The sequence below is a fragment of the Eptatretus burgeri genome, chromosome 10 (assembly GCF_056783735.1).
Source record: "Eptatretus burgeri isolate ZD-2024b chromosome 10, Ebu_testis_v1, whole genome shotgun sequence".
Classification (NCBI taxonomy): domain Eukaryota; kingdom Metazoa; phylum Chordata; class Myxini; order Myxiniformes; family Myxinidae; genus Eptatretus; species Eptatretus burgeri.
Genome location: NC_140970.1, coordinates 12,364,515 through 12,385,231, shown reverse-complemented (window position 1 = coordinate 12,385,231; position 20,717 = coordinate 12,364,515). Strand labels below are relative to the sequence as shown.

Here is a 20,717-nt window from a genome sequence, read left to right as displayed (position 1 = left end):
TGTTTTTTTTTTCTCTTCGACATGACGGTGATGTTGACACTTCGATTTCTAGTGCGGTTATGATTTAAATCGTTGAGCGGCAGCCTATGAATAGGCTACGCCACGTGATCGTCGGCGATACGCTGCCGCACGCTATGCATAAGTTAGACTATCGTTGGGCATAGGTTGTGAACGCCGACAACACGTTAAGCATTCGTTGGTATAAGTTATCTATAAGTTATCGAAACGTTCTGTGTACGTTACCAATACGTTATGCATACGTCCAACTCGTTAATATACGCCCAAAACTGAAAAAAACATCAATAGTTCAGCGTACACAAGCGTTTTAGATAAATTTTAATACGTTGCCATACGCTGGCTAAATCGTCAAGGTGTGACAGGGGCTTAAGTGTAAAATAGGACGAGAGTCTGACACATCACTGTAGGTGTAAACTGAGGCTCGCTAAGAAAATAACTCGGCAAGGCAAAAGGGAATATGAAAAGCAAAAAGGCAAACATATTAAACATCGTCGCAAAGGATTGTTTAAGCACATGCGAGGTCAGGAAAAGGTAAAGAGGAATGTGAGTCCATTGAGAAAAAACACAGTAGAATTGGTGCATGGTGATGATGAGATGGTAGGCTTATTAAATCAAATTTTTGATTCTGCACTTACACAGGAATAGTCAGGGAAACTTCCAGTAACTCAGAGTATCTACATCAGAGGTGAGCAAGGGCTTTTTAAAGGAGATCCAAGTAAGAGTAGAGGAAGTAAAGAAAGAGCTAGAAAACTAAGGGATGGTAAAACTCCAGGGCCGGATGATATGCATCCTTGGAGTATTGCGGGAGGTAACGGAGCAGAGAAGAGTGGTGTTAGTGGGTATCCCAAACAGCTCGTTGGAATCAAGGCGGCTCCCAGAAGATTTGAGAGTGGAGAATGTAACACCATGATTTAAGAAAGGATCTCGATAAGAATTGAGGAACTATATACCTATTAGTTTGACTTCGGGTGTCGGAAAGGTGTTGGACTCATGACTGAAAGAACGGATGGGGAACCATTTGAATAATTTCAAATTAATTAATGGTAATCAACATGGACTTACAAAGGGGACATCATGTTTAACAAATGTATTGGAGTTATATGAGGCAGTTTCTGACTGGGTGTATGAGAGAACTGCAGTGGATGTAGTTTATCATAATTTTCAAAAAGCTTTTAATAAGGTAGCACATACAAGTATAAGTACATTGGCGAAGGTGAGGGCTTGCTGAGTGGCTAGAATAGTCGCCAACTGTATTGGAAACTGACTTAGTAAGAGGAAGCAAAGAATATCTGTGAATTGGAAGATACTTTCTCTGGGAGGATGTAAGTAATGGGGTAACCCAGGGGTCAGTTGTAGGACTGTTATTGTTCATAATTTACATCAATAATTTGGACAGTATAGTGAAGAATGAAGTTTCCAAATTTACAGGTGACACAAAGCTTGTCAGTAAGGTATCCAGCACAATGAGGTGGGAGTTGTGGGCTTGGGGGGGGCATCAGATTCAGGAAAGTCTGGATACTTTTCGACTGGGCTCGTGATTGGGAGGTGCAGTTCAACACAAGGAAATGTAAGCCGTGTTGTGGTTGGGTTAGAATAATCAAAATTGGGATTACATAATGCAAGGGGCTGTCTTGGAGTTTGTGACTCAGGAGACAAATCTGTGGGTAGTAATAGAGAGGGTCAGGGAGGTGGGGGTAAACAGATAATACAGTGCCAGGCAGCGAAAGGTAAAGCTGACATGGTTTTAGGTTGTATTCATCAAGGGATAAATTATAGATTGAAAGAGGTAGTTTTAACCTTGTACAGGAATTTAGGGAGTTCTCATCAAAAATATTATGTTCAGTTATGGTTACCACATCTGAGGAAGGAATAGTTGCTCTGGAGAGGTTACAGCTTAGAGCATTTCAATTGATCCCAGGACTAGCTACTCTAAGCTGACAGAGATCTTTAATATAATGAAAGGAATAAACAAAATAAGTGGAGAAGGGTCTTTCATCAGAATGGACACAGTGTGAATGGTTTTGGACAGAATGGGCAAGGGGGCACAATTTAAGAGTAAAGAAGAGGAGAGTTGGTATGGTAGTTAGGCAGAGGTCTTTCACTCTGGGAGTGGCGAATTAATAGAATGGTCTTTCTGCAAGGGTAGTGGCAATATATTATGGATTGTTTTAAAATTGAGTTGAATAGGTATCTGGAAGTAGGGGGGTGGGGTGTTGGCATAATTGTGCAGGCTTGATGGGCCGATTGGCCTCCTGCATTATAGTTCCTTGTATTTCCTTGTCTGACAATAGAGTTAAGGTTTACCTGGTTTCCTCAATCTCTTCCTTCTGTTCTCTCTTGCAGCTTGTGAACTTATGGAACAAGGAATTCTGGCACTTCTGTCTTCTACCGGCTGTGCAGCTGCCTCATCTTTGCAAGCACTGGCTGAGGCCATGCGTATTCCCTACCTTTTTGTGGAACAAGGCGGAGTTACAGGTCCAGGCGAAACAGGGGGTTGCCCTCGCAGTGGCTGCGAACTGCCAACTGTACCCACAGGAGAAAGTGAAGGCTACACGCTCACAGTGCGTCCTTCGTCTCAGCTGGGTCATTTGCTCGCCCAAGTCATTGATGATTTTGCCTGGAGGAAGTTCATCCTCTTTTATGAGAATGGCTATGGTAAGCCAATAACACAATATATGTTGAGCCACATTTTCCCAAACTGCGCTCCATTGTCTAATTGATGATAAATCCAATGGCTATTCACATTGGTTAAAATGCAAAATGTGACAAAACTTTTGGCAACCTACTTATACTACTCCATTGCTTTTTCTTTATTTTCCACCGAACTTCTTTTCTATTTTTCTTCTCCACCTTTCTCATCATTTCATCCTCCCTCGAGCACTACTATTCCATTTGGAGAGGAGTCTTTATTGGAGGTGCAATCTATTTATTATGTACACATGCATAACTAAATAGAGAAAAGGAAGAGAAGGGATGAGCATGTGAAAAAGGAGAGTGGGAGAAGTTGGGAGATAAGGGAAAAGAGTTTTGAAGGCATTTAAAATTGGTTGGTATTCATAGAATACATACCCTGCGAAGTCATGAGAAGGACTTGGTGTGAGCCAACATCTTGTTTTTTAAGGGGTTTGTTTTTTCTTTGATCCAATATGGCTGCCATACCACGTGACCGATGACGCCATATTTATCAAACCATATTTCCTATGGGTTGTTAATCTAAAATCGTTAAATTTTGCATTCACTGATTAAGCGGTTTCTCCTTCGAAGATTTTCCCTTAGATCCAATATGGCGTCCAGACCAATTGACACATGATGATGGCAATTTTTTTATGAAAATCCTGTTCAAATTTCAAGTCAATCAGATAAAAAATGACAATTTTTAGACATTTGGTCTATGTTGACCTTTTGGTCTATGTTGACCTCAAAAGTAGTGGGTGGTTAAATTCAGTGACTTGATATGCAAAGCCTCTTCAAATTTCTCTTCAAATTTCTCGTCAATCGGATGAAAATTTAGGATCTTAGAAAATTGGCTTATGTTGACCTTTTTGGCCAATGTTGACCTCAAAAGAGTGATCGCTATATCTCATGGTCATGTAACTTGTGGGAAAGTTTCAATTTACTCCGCTGACCGGTTTTCGATGTACGCTCTTGACAAAATGCAGGCACGTACGACGTACGACGTACGTGCATACGCTTCCGATCGCTTTACCCTGCCTTTTGCTTCGCGAGCACAGGGGGAAAATGTTCTGCCAATACACATAATTAAAAAAAAATTAATACAGTTTAAACTTAATTTCCCAAAGATTCAACATTAGTCCCTGCATTTTTTGGGGGAGGAAATTTCCTGCTTGCATGGAAGAACTATAGTTGAATTCAAATATCTAGTAAGAGTCATCAACTATCCTTCATTAGTCAAAATAAGTTCACTAATAGTCGCTGTACATTTCTTTTCACCAAAAAATTTATGCTTAAATTTACCTCCTTCGAGGCATATGAGCAGCAGCATCTCTTATGACATCAGCTATTCCAGTGATAGAAATTATGAGGAACAATTAATGTGACATGTGATAAAAAATGAGGATCGCTTTAAAAGGAAATTTGACAAGGCTTAAATAAAAACATTATGACTGCCAGACACAGAAGGAAATGGCACCAGAATAGCATTATATGACGAATGTGGCATGATATGAAATGGGACCAGCTGGCAAGTGGATACCCAGTTGGCTTGTGCTTGAGCGAATGATTCCAATAATCAAATGCGTATCATCATTCCGAGTTGGAGATATATTCCATTCCAATGAAGCAGTTTTTATTGGCACGCTTTGCCATCGCCTTTCCAAGGGAAAATGAAGAGGCACATTTTTTTGTTGTTGTTATTTGGCCAGGGTACCAGTCGATAATAGCCGACTCGTGTGAAAAGGCACCATGAAATTTTTAATGCTCACCAGTGAATGATGGAAGAATGCACAGCTTGCTTATCATCCCATCAAAAAGGAGGGTATACTCTCGGAAGGCATATCCTCCCTGTGAAGGCATACTACACAGCTCGAGATGGGAGGGAGTTACAAGCGACTGAATCACAAGTGACCAGTCCCGAAAGAAAAGGTCAATTGTGTGATAATTTTTTCCGCTATATGCTGTCCCTTTCCCAAGGACAAATTTCAAGACGGTGAATAATGACTCGAGTGGAAACTTTGACACCGTTATCATCAAGAGACGTAGCAGAACGTTTAGTGTGAAGATATTCCCACCTCCCTTACTCACAATGTGCCTCGTTTACCCACTACTCTACACGCCTCAAAAATATCACATGAAGCAAACCATCAGCTTGTAATTAAATTACATTGCTAATATTTACCTCTCATCTCATCCATATAGTGTTCTGACTGCTTTTCAAATTTTCCTCATGGAAGTTGTGTGATCGAAGTGTTTTGATTGCAATCACGAGGGGCAGAAACATCCGTGCTCTTCACTGAAAGTATCTCAATAGCCACCGTAGTTGCTTATTAGGAGGATATCCTACCATTCTCTGTCGGGTCCCCATAACTGACATCTTTCTAAATTAGCATGAACCTACATTTAGATATCCACGTGATAAAAATGTGTGCAAGAACTTGACGTACTACCATTTGAGTAATCTCATTTGTGCCTGCCATAAAGTTAATGGTCAATGTATCATTAAACATGCCAGTATTGTTAATCAGAAACGCACACATTGTGTGCAAAAGTGCCACGTGATATAAAGCAATTTCCATCAGTTGGTTCTTCTGTCGCCCGATAGGCAAACTTATCTGTATTCCACGGCACTATGCTCTGCCTGCAGATCTGCCGTTATCAAAGCCACGTCGGTGGCTAAACAAAGCCGACAGCTCCATTTTGTGACCTCAATGTGGAGCTAAACATTGCAGATAATTAAAGCTCCTGGCATATTCAGAATTAGTTTTGGAAAGGGAAATAATGAAACCTGTTATGCGGTGTCTTTGATACCTGCCAGATATACTGCGGCTTTGTGAAGGCATTGAAGGGCTGATTGTGCTTTTTTTTTTTTCCTGGTGGGAGCTTGAGTAGGTTTGTTTTAAGTCAAGATAGCTATTGCAATGAACATTTTTTTTCTTTTAATAGGATAGGTCAAATATCTAAAGAACATCTTTTTACGATAAGAGAATTAAATTCAAAAGAACACTTGGTGAAGATGGGAGCACATTGGCATCATTATCATGTCACGGCAGAGCCAACAATACGTTGCGAAGGTGTTAACTGACCTGCATCTTGCTCTGCGGTAGAGCGTTGTTTTCTCACACACTTCGTCAGGTAAGCAGGAACTTCATCGTAGGGTGGATGTAGCAGTTGTAAAGGTGCACCTAAATATGAACGTAACTTAAACAAAGAGCATATGTTGTACAACTAAACAAAAGACTTCAAAAACATTAAAAGAAAAATGGAATATTGTCCATGAAGAGAGTGTCTGATTTTCAAAATTGAGGGTGTGGGATGGACAACACTCAAAAGGAATTTGAGAGGAGACGAGTTAAACCTTCGAACCCTGGCAGTCATTTTTCCAGCCGCTATTCAAACTTCTATATACCCGAGCAGCCATCTTTTTCTCCAAAGCGCCCAGGGTGGGGGAGCTGAAAGTCCAAGGAGCTCACGGTTCAAAGGGTTAAGGCGGCGGTGGCATCCAATAACGTGGAGACAGTCTGAAGTCAAATACATCTCAGTCGATAAAGGTATAATTCATCATGGCAGCAGGGTAAAGCATGATTCTGCAAACCACCGAATGGTTGACGCTCATGAAAAAGCAAGAGCAAAAACTGGATGGATGCTCCACCCATAAGCTGACATGATCATTGTATTAACAACAGGTCATGTAGAGACAAACTGGAGTCTTCCAAACCTCGAGAAGAGGATGCCTGAAATGGTTGAGTCACTGCATGTGGAGTAAGTAAGTCACTGCATGCAATGGAAATTGTCACAGAGTAGATTTTGTAAAGGAAGAACCGAAATGGGCAATATTGATCAGCTCAGCACCGATACAGGAGTTCTTTCAAATGAGTTATGGCAAAAGTGCAATCTTTCACAGATCCTGGATGCTCAATGAATGTGATGATGATGGTGATGATGATGATCATGATGATGATGATGATGATGATCATGATGATGATCATCATGATGGATAACTCAAATTAAATGGAAAGTTCAACTACAAAAGACTAAACACACTTGTCAGTCATCTGAGATTCAATTAACATAGTTTTATTGACCATAAAGCTGTAACTCAATTTCTGAGCCGATCTTCTTTTCTTGTTGAAGTATTACCTTGCAGTGGAACCTTAGGCCAAAAAAAAAAAATGTTGCATTGGCATAACGGGTCACTGAAAAATAGGGTAGGTAGGTAAGGATTTTTTTTATTTTTTTTTAATAAATCCCTCCCAAAATCTCCCTCGGCTCGAGTACCCCCCCTTTTTGTCGGCGACCCCCCCCCCCACTCAAAAAAAAACCTAGTACAGTGAACCTTGCCTAAATCGAACTTGCATAAGTCGAATAATCGCCTAAGTCAAAGATCTTATCAAGTTCTCTTCTCTTTATATTCTTTTGTTTTTACACCTTTAAATCTAAGCTATTTCTTCAGTCCTAACAGATTCGACTTAGACAAGGTTGACTAGTTTTTACAACAGCCAGTGGCGTACTGTCGTACATGGTAGACAAAGCATTGGAGGGGCAGAGCATTGTTCACGAACAACAGACGACGTACTGATCGAGCGAGGCGCAATATCTCTCCCTCGTACAGATGATATGCAGAGCCGTTTCGCGCACACACACACACACACACACACACACACACACACACACACACACACACACACACACACACACACACACACACACACACACACAGCGAGCTAAACTATGACGTATGCATAGCGCAGCGTGCAGCGGGTTCTGTCCGAAACACTTCCGGGTTTTTGCGATCGCGATCGCAATCAACAAGATACTTGATATCGATTAAAAAAAACGTAGGGTTGGCGGAATTTTTAGGGTTGGGCGGGTTACGCCAATGCAACATTTTTTTTTTTTTGGCCTTATCGAGCTACACCAGCAGCCAATGGGCATGAAGAGTCCCAAATGAAGTAGTTTTATCAACTCTTAACTCAATCATTTCCTGTTAGCACAATTCAGTGATGGCAGTAGATAGAGCACACGTGTGCACACACCACGCACTGACACACACACACACACACACACACACACACACACACGGACCCTTCACCATTTACCAATACATGCAAATATCTAGTATACAGGGTGTTTCAAAAAATAGTGGACGATTTGAACGTTTTATTGGAGAAAACTTACAAAAGGTAGCAAGTTCAGTGATACATTGATGAAAAGCGTACACCAAGCTGTTTTCAAATCACTTATTATATTGCTTGTAATTGACATTTTCAGTGTGTGCTCCACCTCTGTTCAAGCAGGCTTTGATCCTGGCTTTGAAATTCTCCACAACTCATCTGCAAGTGCCTCGAGTGGTAGTCTGATGGTAGTCCTCTACCTCCTGCTTCAGGACAGTCAGGGTTCGAGGGTTGCTGGTGTAAACTTGACCTTTGTCAGCAACCGAAAAGAAAAATATCCAATTGATTCAAATCCGGGCTGTGGGGCACCGATTCATGCGATTTGCCCAAGCTGATGACACGATTTCCAAACAGCTGGTGGAGAATGTCCATGGTTTCACCTGTAGTGTGCAGCAGGGCACCGTCCTGCATGAACCACGCATGCTTGAGTTGGTTTGGAGACTGTCGTTGAGCGAGATCAGCATGGAATTAATGTAAGACCTTGCGGTACTGCCCACTATTGTCTGTCACCATCTTACAATTGGGGTCTACGAACCAATACAGTCCCAGCATACCCCATGTGGCATTCAATGCACAGAAGCAAGTGGAATTGCTACCCTTGAAAGACATCTCAGACACCTACTTGGGAGGCTCAGCACCCCAGAAGATGTTGTTGTGATTGTTGGTAGCCCCATTAGAAGTGAGCTTCATCACTGAACCACAAGGAGGTGATCCAATTTGGGTACCTTTCCATTCGGTCATTGAACCAATCACAATTGGTACTCGGCTTGCCACGTCGTTCAGAGTTAGTTTATGTCTTACAGATATGATGTCGGGGTAGAGCCTGAGTTCAGAAAGGAGAATGCACCGCACAGATGAGGCTGAGATCACCAGTTCTCGGGGACACCAACAGTGGGATTTCTTTGGACTTTCCGTAACAGAATCTCTCAGAAGATCAATGTTCCCTTGGTCCTTGGCAATACTTGGTGGGTGCCACTGGTGCCTTTATTTTGATTTCTATGTTTCTATGTGCTTGGAAGTGTTCCATTAACTAGTGAATGCTCCCATTGGAAGGTCCGTTATGGGTGTGAACATTGTCATCCTGATAGTATCGTCGGTGCACCTGCACGGAAGATTTTGTCTCAAGCCACAAAGTCACAATTTTCACTTTTTGTTCTACTGTGAACATCATAGTTGATGTAGGATCCGACTGACGACTTGTTGGAAATGACATACCACCACCACTATAACCTGCAAGAGAGAAGGATATAGCATTCGAAACAACAGAATATCAGGCTGCTTAAATGGTCCACTTTTTTTGAAACACCCTGTAATTTCTCTTGTGGCCCCAGAATCAAACAATATATTTATAACGGCCCTCAGCCTATACTGCTCCCACCCCCATATCCCCCCACCCTTCCTCCCAAACATATTAAATATGCATCATTTTAAACTTACCCTGTGTATTCATAAGCCCCAGATATAACCTTACCATCATTGTTAAGAGGCATCCAAAACCAAATACAGTCTCCCTTTGGGAAGTCTGCTTGGATGGTGGAAATGACGGCTTCATCTTTCCAATTGCAAACTTCAATTAAATAAATGACCAAGCCCGGCATGTTCACATGAGATAATCCCGCAAGATTCAAAGTGCACTCACTGACAGGGATGATCAGGAAGGTTGGGTAAAACGTGCCCATCCGCAGTCCGTCCACAGGCACGGGCCCACATCGTCATGAGTTTTTGTAGCACGTGCTGTAACATATCAACTCTTTTGGTGAGTTGATCAGAACGTTCTCCAAATCTTTCCTTGTGCAGAGGCACACCTCTTTCTCACAGGTTCTTTTCCATCTATATTCGGCTTATTTTAGAATCTTTGTGAGCCATTTTCGGTCACAATGCTTATCTGGCAAGCACGATATACATTCCCTGCCCCATGACCATTGTTGCTTGGGGTTTCTGCACATGCATGCCAAGCATTCCAGCTTGGATTATGTCATTTTGAAAGTCACATACGATAATACGTCACCAATGACACCAACCTAAAGACCAAATATTTGGGAAACGTCCTATTGGATCATTTGAAATCATGAGTGAGCATCAGCACATGTGAACAGCTTGTGATCTCGACATGTCATCATGAACTCGAAGTCTATAATCCCGACAATATCATTAATTTTAATCAAAGTTTGCAATCAACTAACTCGCTCAATTGGCTGAGTGGTAATACTCTGGATGATATAGTTTGCAAAAGATTAGGCCCTGTGACAAACACTAATTTCAGGTTGACCAAACCGAAACTACAAAACAAGAGCTCAGGCATTTGGAAAAATGAAAAGCTCTGGTTTGAATGAAAAGTAAGGAAGATGGACAAGGTATGTACGTACATTCTGCACTCAAAGTTCCTGATGGGTAAATAATTGAGCAGAGAAGAAAGATTTTAAGATAATCATTGAATATCATGAACATTCCCACAAAATGACAAACGTTACAAAATTAGCTTAGGCTAACTCCACACATGTCTTCTTCTACTCCAGTAGCCAATGTGCGGCTCTCAACGGAATCCTTCAATCTCCTCTCCCTGTCATGTTCTGGACCCAGTCCTATTCCTGATCTTCATAAATGATCTCTCTGGCTCTCTGGAAAACCCCCTTTATGGATTTAATGATGACTCCACCCTCTGCCATGATATCCCTCGGCCTTCAGATAGGCAGGCTGCAGCCTCTTCCCTCTCGTCAAACTTTGATAAAGTCACAAACTGGTCAAACACTTGGAATATGTCTTTCAATCCAGATAAATCTCTCTCTCACCCTGTCTCTCCAAAAGGACCATCTGGCAAAACCCCCAATCGACTTTTTTTTTTTTTAACAATCCTCTTGAGAAAGTTCAGTCACTCAAATGATTGGGTCTCACTCTCCACCATGATCTCTCTTGGGCAAGCCACATTTCAAAGTTGGCCTCCAAAGCCAGATGCCGACTGGGCATCCTTCATCATGCAAAGTCCTTCCTTGGCACACCTGAGCAACCACCTGCAAGGCTTTCATCCACAGCTCAATGGAGGACTGCTCTCCCCTCTCGGCTGGCACCCCAGCCGCACACCTTGTTTAATGCCACTGAAACCAAGGCCTTCAAGATTATTGAAATATTCCACTATGAAGCTGAGTCGATGGGGTCTGTCACTTTCCCATCGCAGACAGGTTGGTAGTCTCTTTCAGACAGGTCGGTAGTCCACCATCAACTCCCTTCTGGTGAAACTCTCAAAATCCAGAATCATTGCTCACCTCTACTCATTCATTTGTCTGTTTTTTCCCACCTGTGGACTCAACTTCCACATTCTCATCAATCTCACTGTTTCCCCCAATCTTCAAGACAGCTGTTCTCCACCTTCTCAGATCATCCCCCATCCAAAACCATAATCATTTTCACCCACATTAACCCCTCCCCACCTCAAGCCCACCTACTTCAAAATTAACAGTTTTTCCTTCCTGAGTGTTTGCTTCTGTATACATCTTGTCCACCCCATGAGTCCTCCCCTTCCTCACATTTGTCCAAGTCTCCCTCTATTTTTGTTCTTCAACCCTGCTGTTGGTGTTTCCCCCTCTCTCTTCTCTTTCTTTTTGTTCTATTCAGAGTCCTGATCCATTCAGTGTTCTAGCTCTTGCACGACCCTTAACTCTGTAAACAAAAAATATATTCACATAAATAACAGCAACACCTCACTAACACCAAAACAAATCATTTAATTTCAGAACTTGCATTTTGGTGAGAGCAAAACTTGTGCCAGAGACTGTGTGCAGGTATGGTGTGTCATACTTGCAATTCAGCTAATTCAGCTAGGATTTCATCACATTTAAACTGCATTCAAATTTTGATTACTTAACAGAAGCTACTTTCTGTATTGTAAAAAAAATAACAAACTCCCTCAACACTGATAAATCCACATAATACAGACACCAAGACAAGGGAAAAATTCAAGTGAATTCCACTGGACAGGTATTTATTTCCATTGAGAGCAGCTTTTCTGCACTGAATAGTTTTACACATTATTCTGTGCAATAAGGTCTTTTTTTTTAATTTTGCATACAAAATATTTGTTCATGGGAGAGCAAGTTCACAATAGGAAAAAGTACCATACAGTCAGTCATTGCCATTAGAGTTACGTTCTTGAAAAGTGTGACTTTAACTGAAATGACTTTTGCGAATCCAATTTCCCCAGAACAATTAATCATGGAATATGGTAGTACTGCAATTTGAGGGATGATGTGGGGCAAACATAGGTGCCCATTCAAATGTGCACACAATGTTAAGCTTATAAACTACTGTAGAGTGGTCTTAAACATTTAAAAGCCATAACTTTTATTCTCGAGCATTTTCTGAACTACCAAGACTTAAAAAGATGCCAGAATACATTGCTAAAGTACCACAACGAGAAATCACTAAAATGCCAGTTTGTACTTCTTCTCCTGCTTCTTCTCCTCTCAAACTAATGTAAAACTGTAGCCCAACCTGCCTCAATAACTGCTGAAGCTGGGATGGTGATTCTAACGTGAAGAAGTTACTTTGTCTCTGGGCAAGTGCACGTAACCCAAAATTAAAAAATATATCAAACATTCATCGTTTTATTTTGATGATAAATCGAACGTAAATGTGGACTCAACCAAAGCAGCCCAGGATTGTGGGAAGGGGAGGGGGGGTTGAATGGACATTGGACACAACCATTCCAAAAGCGATACATGTCCAAAGCATCACCCAATTCAACTGAAACAAATATTTAAACAAGCCGGTAGGCGACATGGCTGCTCGCTCTAGATGGAAAGCTGGCCGACGCGACTAGCCGATATTCATGTCCATGCTATCAATCAATTTAGCACAATAAATATGATTATCACAGCCCTCTTCGTTTGCGCCCAGAAACCCGCCTTGTGAAATTTCAGGCATGTTTCCAAAGAGACTCCAACAAATGGCAGCCCTGGTAATTTAATTTATCTGTTTGGTAAAGATTTTATATTTTTCATATGATGCTGTAAGACATTCTCCTTGGGCACAAAAAAACAGGTCCCTCGGAGGTCCAGTTTCAGAGGTATTGATTTTTTTTGTACAGTCCACAATAAGTGTACGATGTACGATAAAGTATTTTAGCCGTTGCTAAGCAACGGAGGTGTGCATAGCAACCATTCATTTTTGTGTACATGCTAGCCACATTGTACACATTTCACCCAAGTTTCATCAAAATTAGACTCTTTCTCTTCGAGATATTCGCAATTAACCGTTTCTGAAATGTTCAACATGTACTCGCCCAAAACCTATCTCCTCCTACAAATATTTTTTGTTAGGGCTGCAAATTGGCATGACAGGAGCGAGATAGATTGCGCACAGAACTTAAGCTTCGATTTTTCGATTTTTATTTTGATTTTTTTCGATTTTTTGACCACTTTAAAGGACCGTTGCTATGCCGTTGATAGGGCCCGGGGTCCCATATTCGAAAGCACACGATTCCCAGAAATATTGGTCCTACCTACCAAGTTTTATTGGAATCGGTTGAGTCGTTTAGCCCCTAGGCTTGACCAAAGTTGCACGGACAGACGGACAGATGGAAATGTCCAGAATAAGGGTGCTCTAAGACCAGCCAACAATTTAATGACATAGATTGATTTCATCCACACCAAAATAACGAAATATATAAAGCATTAAGCGTTTTATAATTATTTTTAAATGATAATCACATCGTTTCACAATTGTGGTAATCCACACAGTGGACTGAACCAAAAGCCAGGATTGAGGGGGGGGGGGGTGGGGGGAGCATTGGAATGTACCATCAGCCAAATTTGATGACATTGATGGTTTGAATCCACACCAAAATATATAAAACATTCATCATTTCATTACTTAAAAATTGCAGAAACAAAAAAAAAAAACCGTTAATAAAAAAGTAAAAACATAGAAGGATGAAATGTCAAAAAAACAACCAAACATGGTACGAATGGCACCACATTACGGTGCCACAATATGACACCACCATACTCTTATGGATTACCATGACGACGTCTTTTCACATTTTACTTTTATTGTGGGATTGCGATGGATGAAGAAGATGAATGAAGAAGAAGAATGACAATGAAGAATGACACCACATTATGATTCCACAATACGACACCACAATCCTCTTCTGGATTAGCATCATGCTATATTTTCACTCTATCTTTTGATTCTATTTAGCCGCACACAAAGGCCTTGTAGACTATGTGTAGTTCTGATTTTGCAGTGAAAAATGAGTCGTCAGCTGGCTTTGGAGGCCAGCTTTCCTCTCTAGCCACCCCAGGAGAGCTGGTGGCTGATGGTGAGGCCCCGAAGTTCAAGAGACTGAATCTCTTCCAGTGACTTAGAGTGGAAATTTTTTAAGTGGATTTGTTTGGTGATTGTTCTGGAGTGACCGAGTTTGGCATTGCAGCAGCAGACCCTAAGACTCATGCTGCATGCGGTAGAAAGTGCTTGGAGATGACACAACCATGACCACATAGCTAATCTCATCCACTCTTGTTTCAAAATACACAAAAGGTGGAGGACTCAGAGGATGTGAGGATGGAGGACTGATTCGAATTACATCGAACTGTAACACAGATGCAACACCATCTAACAAACACACACAGACAAACTGGATGATATTCCGATTGGTTTTGTGATAAGGTACTGTCTTCTTGTGCATGCTTTTAAATTCTGTTCACAAAGTTACATTCATTCCAATTTCAAACCTCCTTGGCATCATTCTGGACCGTACACTTCAAAGTGTAAATACAGGGATCGAACAGACAGACGGCATCAAACAGAGACAGACGGGTGACTCCAGACACCTTATTCTAAATATATTTGAATCATATTTGCTGTACTAATGTATGAAGCACACTCTCAGATGTGCACCTACCCCTCACTCCCAATGACATGAAGTACCAATTTAATAATTTTACTGGGAAAGATGAGTTGAGTAGTTCCAGAAATAGTGAGCATTTTGTGATTCACTGTGAACAAAGAAACCAGTTTAATGGGTTGATGAAAAATGCTCCAAATAACATGAATTCCCTTGTGAGCATTCTTTTATCAGTGACAGGCAGGAGTGATCGTAAGTACGTGAAAAATGAGGTGTTTTAGCAAATGACCCTGAGCGGTGTCAGCGTTTTGAACATGAATACTGTAATAACTAGAAGAGCACTCGGTAGAGCGCAAACCTCCACCATGCAATTCCTGATCCACGAGAACATATCGGGCCCATTTCGTTTTTGAAATATCATGCTATACAGTCCCATATCGTTTTTGGCCCGAACTCACGATGGTGAAGAATCACTTGAAAAATTCAATTATTACTTTATCCAAATCTGGATTCGGATCTTCACCCAAATCGAATCAATTTGTCCTTGTCACACATCCAACCTGTGGACAGAATTTCATCCGGATCCGTTCACAACTTTTTGAGATATCCTGTACACAGACAAACAGAGAGAAAGGGATGAAAACATAACCTCGTTCACCTTTAGTGGCGGAGGTAATGAAGTTTGTTTCGAAGATCAACAATTAGTACCTTGCGTGAAACCGCAAATCGTTAAACCACGGGTAGCTTAAGCACCAGGCTGGCCACTCGTACCTGTTGTAGGTGGCCACCTTCTCATCTTGTCCATAAATTAATTAACCATTTTGGCAGTGCATCAGAGCTGAACATTCATGTATTAATGTATGAGAGAGAGAGAGAGAGAGAGAGAGAGAGAGAGAGAGAGAGAGAGAGAGAGAGAGAGAGAGAGAGAGAGAGAGAGAGAGAGAGAGAGAGAGAGAGAGAGAGAGAGAGAGAGAGAGATATAGATATATATATATATATATATATATATATATATATATATATATATATATATATATATATATATATATATATATAGATAGATATATATATATATATAGATATATATATATATATATATATATATATATATATATATATATATATATATATATATATATATATATATGACTTTTATTACAAAAATAAAAAAATTGATTGCCTCACATGAAGAGGCTCACACAGTTGCACACAATTTTCATAAACAAACAACAAGAAATTTTAGACAGAGGGTATACAGTAACTAACTAATAAGTAAATTTTAACTGACCCCCAGATACTTTACAGAAGGCATTGTTTAAACACCGTTGGGTCTCAAACACCTGAACCTGAGAGCAACACCAGAACTCCAGTTTGATTCTTGAAACACAAAGGGCTTTAAACACTTCTCAGCTATCTGTTGTATACAAATCATTACACATTTTTGATTTTCTTGTTTTATATCTAACAAGTTTAGCTTGTGAAAGGAAAAAAATGAATTAGGATTGCTGTTGGGGAGTTGAAGGGCATAATCGGGCCAAAAATAAAGGTTGGAAAATCAAAATTACTAGAGACATGCCAAAAGCATCTTCAGGAAAACATATAAAGGGGTTAAACGGTTACAGGGTATATACTCGTGAGGTAGTGTTTCGGTTCGTCCACAGAAGGGACATTGCTGACTTTTTGTTTGTGAGAACCGGTGAATTAAATAATTTGTTGGCAATACCCAATGTTTGATTCTCCTTTGGAGATCTCCAACCCGTTTTGGTACAGGTTGTCTATAGTACCAGTTCCAAATAGGATAAAGGGGAGGGTTTTTGGTAAGACTGTGACCCATCTACAGGATACAGGGGAGGACAAAGAGGGAAAAAGGACTTTTAGGCATTGTATGTTCAGGGTTTTTCGATTATTCCCAGAAAGGGATCGAGATCGACCAAAACCAATAGGTTCTGGACTAGTAAAGCCAGATAGATAAAGGTTTGGGAAAAGTGGGGAAAAGTCAGAGGTGGGTATGGGAGGGTTTTTTTTCCAAACTTTTTGTGAGGCACAGTCGGTGTGTAGTACCGATTTTAGCACGCTGTCCACTTTGCGACATGATCTCATGCCAACCTCTGACGCAAGAGCAGTGGCACTTAGCCACCTATCATTGGTGGCATTCTTCAAGTGGCACACTTTCGTTATTGCATTGTTTATGAACTGCTGAATGAAAGCATTTTCACCTTCATTGCCTTCAGATAAACTGTTGTGAAACAGTGGCTCGTTGAAGAACATGGGTTCAGTGTCGGTCGAGGGGTCACGATGGCAGCCGAAAGCTTGCCATGCATTGAGTAGGCTTCGGTGAAAAGCAGGTAACCCAGATAAATTTATCTTGGTTGAATCCATCAAGAACAACTCTTGTGCAAAGTTCAATTTTCCATCTTGTCAGAAGATGCAACTGGTGAGTTGTCTCCAGACCAAACAGGGTTCATACAAGAAGCGCCATACTGTTCGCAGCCGGAAAGCCATGATGCGGCACTTGACATTCACGAGTCCTTGGCCACTGGTAAATTCAGGATTTCCGGTCACAGCCAGTACTTTCCAGACCAGAAGAAACTAGTGATGCATTTCTGTATGTTGTCCACGATGTCTGCTGGTGGCTGTAGGGCAAGAACCTTGTACCATAACGTTGAGGTGACCAGACTGTTGATGACTAGTACCCTGCCTCGGTCGGACAGTTGGCAGAGTAAACTCTTCCATTTCAGTAAAATTATTTCCATGCGTGCCAACAAACCTTCCCAGTTATGCCTCAGAAAATCGCCCGGACCAAGAAACACTCCCAAGAACTTGATCCCGTCACTTTTCCAAGAAATATTGCCAGGGAGACAAGGAGGGAGAGAGAAAGGGGGGGGGGTGGATAAGGGATAGGTAGAGGGTTGGAGCCACAGTGCTTCCGTTTTAGCCCAATTTATTCTGGCTGATGATGCTTCACTAAAGAGATCCAAGGTACTCGTCATCTTAACAATGTCTTCTACATGATTTATGCAGACACAGATGTCATCTGCATAGGCGATGCTTTTGAAGGGGTTTGTTCCCATAGTAACACCAGATAAGGATTTACGAAGGGTGTTTAAGAAGGGTTCAAGAGAAAGAGTATACAATATTCCTGAAAGAGGGCAGCCTGGCCTTACCCCTCTCCCAACCCCAAAAGAGGGTACATGTTCATTGTTTATTTTTAAAATGGCCATTATGTTTGAATAACATAACTGTATATGTGACAGAAAGAGGGGGCCAAAACCAATAGATTTTAAAACTTAAAAAAGGTATGTGTGAGAAACACAGTCAAATGTTTTCTCCTGGTCCAAGAAGACCAGGCCACAACTTCCATGATTTATCTCACAAACATAAATTACATCTCGAATAGCAGAGATACTATCCTGGAGATTACGCCTGGGGACACAGTAGGTTTGGTCCATGTGTATAATATCCTTTAGTAGAGGTGAAATACGTAAGGCCAAAGCTTTTGAGAGGATTTTATAGTCTGTACACAGCAGGGACACTGGCCTCCACTGTGAGATGAGCAAGGGATTCCCTTTTTAGGAATCAAAGTAAGTACGGCTCTTCTGCAACTTAGTGGGAGTGTTTGGATTTTGTATCCGCTATATGTCTTGAAGACTAAAATCCCTTATTATGTGAGACAGCAGTCTGGCTGATCCGGGGTGAGGTTCTGCACCATTCCGATCACGTGCGGGCTGAAGGCTGCAATTGAAATCACCTCCCATTACGATACACTTTTGCAAATCTAATTCCCTCATGTGGAGTTGTAACCTTTTGAAGAAGCTTTGGCGGTCTGTGCCCTTTGAAGGAGCATAGACATTTATTAAAGTAAATTCGATGTTATTGTCAACAAAATCCAGGGAAGCAAGGTAACCTGGGATTATTTCCTGAAATGAAATTTATGGAGGGAAAAAGTGTGGACTAAGCAGAAAAGCAACTCCTGCTGTGCGAGAGTTGGAACCACTAAAATAGCTGGTCTTTTTCATCATTCTATTCCAAACACTGTGCGATGCTGGAGTAGAGTGGGTTTCTTGTAAAAAGCTACATCTAATTTCCGTTGTTTAATGAGGTTGACTACTTGGAGCATCCTAGACTGGCTTGCTCCACCATTTATGTTTAGGCTGCCAAAGATCGCCATAGTGATGAAAAGGTGGCAAGCAAAGAAGTGCACGCAGGTCATCATTTCATTTCTATTTTAGCTTGAACAATGTGCTTTTTAAGCCTACTGCACTGTGGCTCGGTGAAATGGTAATCATTAGGTCGACGAATGAAATTTTTTGCTGTTTCAATAAAACCATGTAAGTCAGGAAAATATTCCATTATATCTATATGTCTTTTCCTAAAAGTATGATTTAGGAATTTAAGGATTTGCGATGGTGAGACATTAGGAGTACTGTATGTCGGGAATTCTTCGATGTCATCTGGTTCTCCTTCTGACATGTCAGAATCACTTTCTGGAAAATTTTCAATTTCTAATTCACAAACCGTGTTTATACTCTGTAGTATACAGGTATCAGGTTGTTCTGTTTTCGACGTGGAGAAGGGGTGAGGGAGGCTCTGATTCCACCTTGAGTAATGTAGAAGGGGGGAGGGGGAGATGGAGTGAGGGGAGGGGGGAAGGGTGGTAGTACCAGCATCTGCCTCAGGTTTTTCAGGATGCGGTTTTTTCAGAACTTTGGAACAACACTCAGGTATGACTTCAGGGGTATTCGTTGGAGCAGTTTCCACCATTGAGGAGTCGTTGGTGGTTAACTCGCGGCACGATTGGGGGGTTCTGGAGACAGTTTTTAATTGTTTTTCGGTAAGATCCTTACCTGATTCAATTTCCTTATCAGAAGTAGGGATCTAAAAGACTGTGGTTTCCATAATTTTCTCTGGGAGTAAATCCCCTTCACCTTGATCTACCAACAGGGGGTCCATTCCATCATTTGAGAGTGACTCATACCGATTTTCCATTGATACTGTGTCACATAAGCCTGGAGTTGTTTCACTCACAGGCAAAACCACTTTTTTTCCTTTATGTGCGTTAAGTTCATTCTTATCCGTTTTTCTTTTCCTTTATAAGGGAATAGTTGTAAAACCATCCCAAACACTTGAGGTACTGTCTTCTGTATCCTTAGGGTCTGATATTTCGTTCTCTGAAACTAACAGGGTCATCGGTGCTAACAGGTGGGGTCGTATTAGACGGAGCAATAGTATCCTTGGCTGTTGGGGAAGCAATTTTCGGGCATAAACGTTTTAAATGCCGAAACCCTTGCAGTTAAAACATTTCAGTGTTTCCGTCGACGCGTACACCTAGTACTCGTGTACGTCTATATGAAATTTAAAGACCACATTAAGCACTTTATCGATGTTAGACGAGGGAAGCACAATGTACGCCTGTCGCCTGAAAGACATCACGTGTCGAGCCTCCTCGTTCCGGCATCGCAAAGGTAACATTGTAATCTGAGAGACTATGGTCCCGAATCGAGATAATTCTTTTACCAGTGCTTCATTCCTGATGAAAGGTGGGACATTACTGAGTAGAATTTTGGTACGAGTTGTGGCGAGAGGGGAGGCGAAGATGAAATAACCATTTTCAGTTGTTATTCCAGTCGAGACGATGTCGTGAACTAAATGATCGTCCGATAAAAACACAACGACTCGTTTATTCATGCGAGAGGCTGCGCGGACTTTTCAAGCCCAACCATATTACCAATGGCAGTAACAATGTCATCAACACTGACCTCGTTCGGAGGAACGCACACGATGCCATTTTTCCTCGTCAAGGCCTTATAGGCCGCGTAAGCGGAATGTCGACATTCTTTGATTTCAAAGAACGGAAGGGGAGGGGTGAGGGAGGGAATGAGGGGAAAGGTCATATGACCGCTCAGACGTGTGTTTCGCCGAAACAAAAACACACCCGTAATACAGGTAAACAGGAACGCACTCGATAACGGAGTAGGCTACCGGCTCGAAGCTTACGTATACCACAAACTGTG

At 41.4% G+C, this 20,717-nt stretch overlaps 1 protein-coding gene across 5 annotated transcripts in view; it reads left to right on the top strand.

The window, feature by feature from the left end:
* Positions 1 to 20,717, top strand: part of LOC147017951 (glutamate receptor ionotropic, delta-2-like) — an 878,371-nt gene that overhangs the window by 378,580 nt on the left and 479,074 nt on the right. For all 5 annotated transcript variants that reach the window (XM_085897090.1, XM_085897092.1, XM_085897091.1 and 2 more), the window contains one exon: positions 2,362 to 2,673. In XM_085897090.1, coding sequence (XP_085753216.1) covers positions 2,362 to 2,673 — 312 coding nt within the window. The remainder of the gene's footprint in view (positions 1 to 2,361; positions 2,674 to 20,717) is intronic.